Raw genomic sequence first — 8,386 nt, 5'->3', positions numbered from 1 at the left:
TTATGTGAAGCCACAGAGGGGTAAATGATTTCTGACTTGAGTAATACCAGCTAACATTAAAGGGCATTTATCTACTTTGTTTGTTAGACGAGGATAAGGACCACTTACTTACTAGAAACAGTGACAAAGCTTCAACTTTATTTCCATTGTAAGCACTGAATTGTCCTGACAAGAAGCAATAGCATTTCTATCACAGCTTTCATTAACGAAGGGTTTCTCAGATCATGGACTGATTCTCTAATAGAACTAGATATACTGCCTCACGTGGATGAACCATTTCCTTTGTTAGCACACTGCATAGTACAAGGCAGATCTTCAACCTCTTGATTCAACTCTGAAGCATACTCAAAGCTTGCTTCCCCACATCTGAAGAGGGAAGCTAATCATTTGCAGAGTGCTCTATCTCTGTCATTGTGTTGCAGGACTGGAAAGGGAATGAAAAATCTGTCCTATCAAAAAAGGGGCTTTTTACAATTTCTCTGACAGACAAGTACTGAGATGGAGAGAACAAATACTGAGGTGGAGAGAACATCTGTAATGCAGAAATAGAATTATGCTGTCCATCAGTCTCTGGGGACAAATGGAAGTTATGAAAACACTTTTTATCAAAGACATCCAAAAGCAGCTAGATAACACTTAATATTGGTACATCATATGAAAAATTAAATCATTTTAGAACAGCTCCATATGCTGTACAGCTCCTTGCTGCACTGACATGGGAAAAATAGAAATGAAGAACTGAAATTGCAAATGAGGACAAACTCTCCTCATAGCAGTTTTCATGAAGGTAAGAAACATCCTTTATGTATCAGCATTTTCCTCCAAGGGTTGCAGCAACACTGATGGTTTCCTGCTCCTGACAGCAGGGTCAGGGCCTTTTCTCTTCTGGTTTTCACGATGTTTCCCGTGGTTGTGCTCCAAGACAGTGCTGTCCATGCTCCAAGCCGGTCAGCCACTTCGGCTCATCTCAAACCAGGACCTTTGTGTCAGAAATGCTCCTTTTTTCTCCCACTGGTCAAACGCACTGAAGACAACTGTCCACTGCTAGGACTAGGGGAAAAGAAATCAGCAGGTCGTATTAGAGATATCATCCATGACCATGGAGGCTCCATTTCAAACAGGAGGTGCCTCAAGGTCTTGCAAGAAATGCCACTAGAAGGTAATCTTAAAATCTGATCCAGAAGAAAGGCTTTTATGTGTCTGGAGAAACTAGGAAACCTGAAGCAAGAGTCTGCATAACCCTTCTATATGTTTTACATAATCACCATTAAGCCCCCAGATACACAGTCCCATTATGAAGCTCTCCAAAACCAGATATTTTCATTTTGTATTTTAACAGTCATTTCAGGTGTGACAAACTTTCCCAGCTGTCATGAGTCAAATTCCTTATTAACATCCAAGTTTGCAAAACTGGATGACTAACATTTTCCTCCTCTCTGTTATGCAATGGTAAACACCTACATGTGGCCTCTTCCACCCAGGTGAGTGACAACATTGATTCAAGTTCTTAGGCACATGCAGCTATGGTTTCCACATCAAGTTTTTCCCAGTGAGATCAGTACATACTCTAAGCAAATGTTGCTGAGTCATGGGATTAGTGATGTTTCCTGAATATTAGATTGGTGGTGACTTGAGAGAACCTTAACTTTCAAATTGTCAATCCTCACCTAAAGCCTAGTAAGATGTGAAACATCTTCACTGCTATTTGGATCCTGGATCTGTAAAAGCAGGGCTTGTAATCTCAGTTTATTAAATATGGAGCAGTTGCAAACACTTCCTTTCTCTTTTTCCTCTGTTAGGTACAAAGCAGTTTATTTTAGCAGAAGTTTGGGGGCTGTTTTTTCTGTTTGTTACTGGATTTTGGGGGTTGTTTTGTTACTTGGGTTTTTTTGGTTGGTTGTTTTTTTAAAGAGAGGACCTTCTGTGCTGCATTTAAACTTAGCTTGCAGCAGCAGTGCTGGATGAAACTCAAAACTAAATTCTAGAGGAAAGATGCAGAGGAGAGGAGTCAGAAGTTGCACAAACAGGCAGCTTCTCTTGAGCCAGATGACCCAAAGCACACTAGGCAATTCTGACAGCAGAAGGGAGGTACAGTCTCCTTACCCCCCCCATTTTTACCCTTATAACCCACAAACAGGGTATACACTGAAACTGAAAGACACTCTGCAGCTTTCAGTACTAAAATCAGAACTAACAGTCTGAAGAAAAGCAAGGAAATAATTTTTCCAAAGTCCAGACTGAACTGAGGGTTTTTTTTGGCAGACAGCAGGATCACTGCAGGCGATTCTTTATAGCAAAAGGGGATTCCCTTGTATAAACATGGCATGAAACTGTCAAAGCCAGTACCAACTGGTACCAAAAGAAATCTAACAGCAGATAAAAGTTTTCCAGCAGAGGTAGAACACATTCAGTGATATCAAGGCATCAATTCTGCCTGTATTTTCCTAGGGGGCTGCTGAAACACAGTTTATTTTAAGGTTTAAACATTTGCTTTCAATGCATTGCGCTGATATTTATAAAAACCTCAAGCTCTTATGAGTACATAGAATCATAGAATAGTTAGGTGGAAAGGACCTTAAGATCATCAAGTTCCAACCCCCCTGCCATGGGCAGGGACACCTCACACTAAATTGTGTCACGCATGGCTCTGTCCATGACACTGACTAGCACTAAACACACTGGCTCGGTTCTGAGTGCTTTCCATCCTAAGCTCATATTCAGCTAGATACCTCTATTTCGTTCATCAAGCACTTGCGTTAGAAAAATGTGAAAGTAGGTAAGATCTAGTGGCTGGTTCCTTTCTTTCTGTGTACAAATCAGAAGGCAACTTGGTAAATTACGATAACAAAAAAGGTCTTTACCTTTGCTAGACTACACTTCCGCCTTGATGAAAGGCAGCTCATCCTCAAGGCTTCTCTCGTCTGTAGATTTTAAAACACACATTAAAGGCAACAGTTTGTCAGAGTGTAGAAAATAATCCAGAATAAGGGCTGAAGTGACCCAAGTACCTTTCTATCCAGAAGTGTCCCAAACAACAGGATGAAGAATCCCTAAAAAAATCGCAAAACCAGTTAACAAAACCAGCATGACCGCATAATGTTCCTTAAATGCTTCCAGATCCTACTTTATATTTTATATAGATATTGATCTGACCACTGACTTAGATAACAACAATGTGCAAAATGAGTTTATTCACCCAGGTCACACGGGCTCTCTGGGAATGTCAGGAATGGATATCTAACCCATGCTAATTCTCATTAGGAACTGGACTGATGGGTTACATACCAGGACTTTCTCAACCCACTCAGTAGCAGTGTTAGCTAAGAAGAGCTAAGGCAGACTGGGTATACAACAGCACATTAGGTAACAGTGGATGTTTATACTGATGAGTTAACCAAAACCATCTTCAATGCCACCGAGAATTTTCTGCATACTTGTTAATTGAGAAGGATGAGACATCTTTGCAGTTACTGGATATTAACCAGTGTATTTTATGCTTAACACGAATTCATAGTCTTAATTCCTCATCACATTTCACACCAACTAGTTTGTTCCATTACCCATCTGAATTTACTGTCAATGCAGCATGCCTAGTGCACGCACGACGTAAAACAGTTGAGTCAAAAGGAAAGCTCAGATCTCGTTTTACATGCACAATGCATGCTGCCAGCCCCATTTTGATCTGCTACCTTTTCCCAAGCTCACAGTCTAGACACACACTTATGGTTTAAGCCCAGACAGTAACTAAATCCCAACACTATTCCCAGTCTCACAGAGTTTACCTGGAAGGCATTCAGTAGTGCAAACGTAACGTGGAATGCCAGGGAGCGACTGTCGACAATCGTTGCTAATCCAAACCCCCAGGTAAGACCCAGAAGAGGTGTCAGAAGGGCAACATTTTTGCTAATTCGGATCATGCTGCTCAAATCCTGTGACTTGCAGCCTTCTCCAACAGAGGATCGCCCAGTCTTCACCACAACCACTACCACCACCACCACATTCACAACAATGATACTCAGAGCAGGTACAACAAAGGCCAAAAGGGCTTTTGTCTCATACCAATTGAGCCAGCAGGCTCCACTCCTTAAATACCCATTTTTTGGTTCAGTAATAGCAACAGTGAGGATAGATATGACCAAGGGACATCCATATCCAATAAAGAATGCTGTAGCTATGAATGCAGATCTTGTTATCTTAAAAAAAATGAGTAATAATCCATAGAGAATCAAGAGGCTGAGGGTAAACATCCAAAAAAACAAGGCAAGATAAAAAAAGTGAAGGAAAAAAGTGGCTGCTACACACAGCTTGTAGTTTAGAGCTGTACTGTGCACAATGGCAGCCAAGATGAACAAAACATCAGCAATGAGAAGCGATGTAGCAATGTTGATCAAACAAAAATGGCGCATGTAAGTTATTTCAGTTTTTGTTACATGATGCCAGACAACAGTCTCGATGATAAGGCAGAGAACCAAGCTGAAAATAGAAAGGCCTAACCCTACACGTGTAATGTAATCCAGCACTGCATTTCGCAGCACGGTGGGGGACATCAAAATGGAGAAGGATTTGAATGTCCGATGGTGATGCTTGCAGATGCAAACAACACTGCTGATGTTGTCAGACTTCATTTTGCATGCCCTGTTATCCCATCTCCTTTCAGTAGAGTGCCACCCTACACACTGAGCCTTGACATTCTCAAGTTTATTCACCTTTTCAAAGATGAGCAAAACGTGACGGAGTTCTTCTGGCAGAGACACCGATAACACCATTCCATTCACAGAAACAGGGTCCAATCGGTTGGTTTCTATAATGGCTCCAAGTGTTGGAAATGCAATGCTGATGGCTTTGGAAGTCTTGGGTAACTTCAAAAGCTCTTCTTTTGGAATGACCACGTGCCCAGTGATATTGGCTGTGGTATTAAACTCCATAGAAAAATCAAAGCTCTTTCCTGAAGTATTTTTATGTACACTGTAGCCTTTTGTAGAGATGAAGTGTTCCTGTATGCTTTCTGACCCATTCCTTAGAAGAAGTTTCCCAGCAAATAAATTCACCGAGTCCAGTAATATTGAACTGGCATTTCTGTCTTTTACAAAAGCCCAGTTGGAAATGACAGAGCTGTTCAGAATATGGTTTGCTATCCTGCTGTAGCTCTGAAACAAACAAGAAAAAAATTAGTTTTTTTTTTGTATTAAAATAAACAACTTACTATTCTACTGACAGAGTCTCCAGAAAGGCTCCTTTAAATCAAAGTTATTCTTATAAAGGGAATAATTTTCTTTGACAATGGTCCATCCTAGTCAAACTGAAATATCTCATTGGCTTAAACACTAGCAAAATTGTCCTGTTTATATCATAGTTCAAAAGATGATTGGAGAAGCAAGTATAAAGCAGGTGATCTTCATGTGACTTGCAGCCACCACTTAATTGAATGCTGACTGTAAAGACAAAACACTGCATGGATGCCCTGGCAAGCTCAGAAACACCTCCTGAAAGACCATAAAAGTAAATACCTGCATTTTTCCTCTATCAACATGCACTGATAAGAGCAGGGAAATCTTCTTTAGCAATTCCACTATATCAGCAATATTTCCTGGAATGGCTGGTGAAGACAGGATATCTGGGATGATGCATGAAAAATCAGCTTGGCAGTTACTATTGCCAAGGTCATCAGAACCAAAATATTTTCCTGCATCTCCAGGCTTCCCATGCACTGGCTTTCCTTTCCCTACAAAAGGAAGTTGTCCTCCAGCCACACTAACATGTCCTCCAGAGCTTGGAAGGAGATCACGCACAGAAATCCTCTGGAGGGAGGAAAATAAATTTGAAGAAAATTAATGAACAGAGTGAAAATGAAGCTACATTTATTTTGTAGCTAAACATTAGGTGCGCTCTTACTAGCACCTAAACATTTGTACATTTATTTTGCTCATTTCAACAGCCAGGCAAGAGGTACAGTGCGGGGGCATGCAATGACTGTGCCAGGTGGCCTGAAACTCACCCAGAGACAAAGCTCACATGAGAAGAATGTCTTGTACAACACACATGAAGGAAGGTGCAAGAACTAAATGCAGTGACTCAGTCTTGAAGTGACTTGAATAAAGTTCTTTATTTTGTTGTTGAGGAGAATTTACCATGAATTGTCTGATTATTACAGGTGTTGGCATTGCTGTCTTCTCAGGTTCATCCTAGCGTATCATTCTCTTGGTTTAGATCCCCATGAGGAGCATTAACCAAGTGAACAAGGCAACTTCACTTGTGAATTATGTTTTCACACAAGAGTTGCCCAAATTTATTTCCTATTTCTCAATTTAAGATGAAGTTAAAGCTTCTTATCAAAGTAATCTGTGTTTTAGGATCCCCCCCTTCTTCCCTTTGCTTAGGGCTGACAGTGTATAGAGGGAGGGGCTATCTTTGCAAGAAATTATGAGCATAGGCCAAAGTAGATGCATAACAGTTACCTAACCTGAAAAAGGGACTGAACATCCAGGTTTGCACAGGCATCTGTGAACATTTGCCACTTTCTGTCTTCACAGACAAAGCTTGTCTCCCCATGGAAGGAGGGAGAACAAGCCTGAATACAAATAGCTCCATTATCTTTGCAGGGAATAAGATTTATACAGTCTTCTGAAAAACAAATCAGATGTCGTTATAAGGTGTAAGACAGCATATCATGGTCTATGAGGTATCACTGGCATAATGTATTGATAACTGATAATATCTTACAAAGAGCTAACAAAGACACATAGCTATTCACTGTACCTTGCTGATTATCAGTCTCTGATTTACTGAGAACCTGAAAGATAAGAAGTAGAATGAAGATTGAATGTTAAAATAAATATGTAAAAGATGACTCATTGGCACAAGTCAGAAAGGTGTTTCCAAGGGCAAAATAGTCCTTTTGGGATTCAGAAGTCTTTTCAAGGTCCAGAACACAGAGCTCATGGCCCTTTGCTCATACAGACCAACTGACAACTCTCTACTAACAGTTTGTCTCTATATGTTAAGCTTTCAGTTGCACTCTTCTGCTGTGAAGTGACATACTTGGCTAGTGGACAGGATCACACATGCCTCCAGCAGTTATTCCTCCATCAGAAAGCCTGCATTAGGCTTAAGTTCTCCAGTTATTTCTTATGTTAATAAGAATGTGACTTGTTGGTGAGAATATGCAATCTATATGACTTTTCCCATAACATACGGATACAGTTCTACAAATACACATACAGGCAGGACCACTTACTGGGACTGTGTGTCATACAGCCAGGTACAATACAGAACAGGTTCCATCACTGCTTGCTCAAATGGTCTATTGTTTACAATCAGCCAAACCTTGATAGTCTAGAAACAAAGCTTGGCTATGCAGTGCTTGGGAATCACACTGTTATTGCTGGGTAGAGCAGACTGAATAGCAGATTTCTAACATTACAAGAGTTGTGCCGGAAGTTGCGTGGCATATTGAACATGTTGACTACCTCAAAATATTTTCTCCTGTAGTAGCAGGACAAGGGGGAATGGCTTTAAACTGAAAGAGGGGAAATTTAGATTAGATATAGGGAAGGAAATCTTCCCTGTGAGAGTGGTGAGGCACTGGCTCAGGTCGCCCAGAGAAGCTGTGGCTGCCCCATCCCTGGCAGCATTCAAGACCAGGCTGGATGGGGCTCTGACCAACCAGGTCTAATGAAGCTTACCCTGAGAGCAGTGCGTGATGCAGCTGGGAAGAAGTGCACAGCCCAGAGGAGCAGGCAGTGGGCTACCCACACATCCATCACCTCACATTTACTGCTTTGTCCCTGGAAGAAAGATATGTTAAAGAAGCTTAGATATCTCTGTTTTCACTTTTGAGCACAGTCTGCTTGCTAGTGAGAAAGCACCAAAACCCATCAATCACAAAGACTGCCCTTACTCGGCTTGCAAGGCAATTTTCAGACATTTATCATTTATTAATTTTTTTTCTGAGAATAATTTGTGAAACTTTTATTGAAAAAAAATAAACCTAACACTGGAAGTTACTGCATTAATAATTTACTTGCATTACTGCAAGATGGAGAGCTTATTACAGCCATTCAACCTACAGGGCCATTTTGAAGTCATTTAGGACAGCCTCGCTCTTCTGGGTTCAACACTGCTACTACTCTCCTCAGGCAGTTCCCAATGAAGACCAGCCATATGAGGTAGGAAGCTGGAGCCCTCAGGGCTCAGATATCAAAATCTGAGAAAGAAGGACCAGGCTGAAATAAAGTGTTATTTGCTCTGCAGGAGGATTCAGGCTTCTGCTCCCACCATCAATTTTCCCACGGTCCTCAGTAAAAGCTTAATATTCTGGGAAGCAACTTTTTGAGGCATATTTGCTTCAGGAAGACAATCCAATAAAGGGAATGAGGGAAAAATAACG

The 8,386-nt window shown here is 41.0% G+C and overlaps 1 protein-coding gene across 1 annotated transcript; it reads right to left on the bottom strand.

Annotated features, from left to right (window-relative positions):
• Window positions 1-628: 628 nt before the first annotated feature.
• On the bottom strand, window positions 629-7,939 carry ADGRF4 (adhesion G protein-coupled receptor F4). The gene is made up of 8 exons (XM_057427718.1): window positions 7,683-7,939; window positions 6,757-6,790; window positions 6,461-6,621; window positions 5,508-5,798; window positions 3,783-5,147; window positions 3,009-3,050; window positions 2,862-2,921; window positions 629-1,050 (listed from the first exon to the last, which is right to left on the bottom strand). The coding sequence occupies exons 1-8, from the start codon at window positions 7,758-7,760 to the stop codon at window positions 1,045-1,047; spliced, it is 2,037 nt and encodes a 678-aa protein (XP_057283701.1). The 5' UTR covers window positions 7,761-7,939; the 3' UTR covers window positions 629-1,044.
• Window positions 7,940-8,386: the final 447 nt, after the last annotated feature.

Source organism: Pezoporus wallicus, unplaced genomic scaffold, assembly GCF_028554395.1.
Source record: "Pezoporus wallicus isolate ANWC-B61680 ecotype Strahan unplaced genomic scaffold, APGP_CSIRO_Pwel_v1 contig_6464, whole genome shotgun sequence".
NCBI lineage: Eukaryota > Metazoa > Chordata > Aves > Psittaciformes > Psittacidae > Pezoporus > Pezoporus wallicus.
Note: the sequence above shows the minus strand (reverse complement) of the source record. Positions and strands in the feature narration are given on the sequence as shown.

Bases quoted from the DNA above. Each gene is read 5' to 3' on its own strand.
- ADGRF4 (XM_057427718.1), bottom strand. From the start codon at position 7,760: ATGGATGTGTGGGTAGCCCACTGCCTGCTCCTCTGGGCTGTGCACTTC. The intron at 6,791-7,682 runs GTAAGCTTCATT...CTTATCTTTCAG, and splicing joins CATCACGCACTGCTCTCAGG to GTTCTCAGTAAATCAGAGAC. The intron at 5,148-5,507 runs GTATTTACTTTT...TGTTTGTTTCAG, and splicing joins TTGATAGAGGAAAAATGCAG to AGCTACAGCAGGATAGCAAA.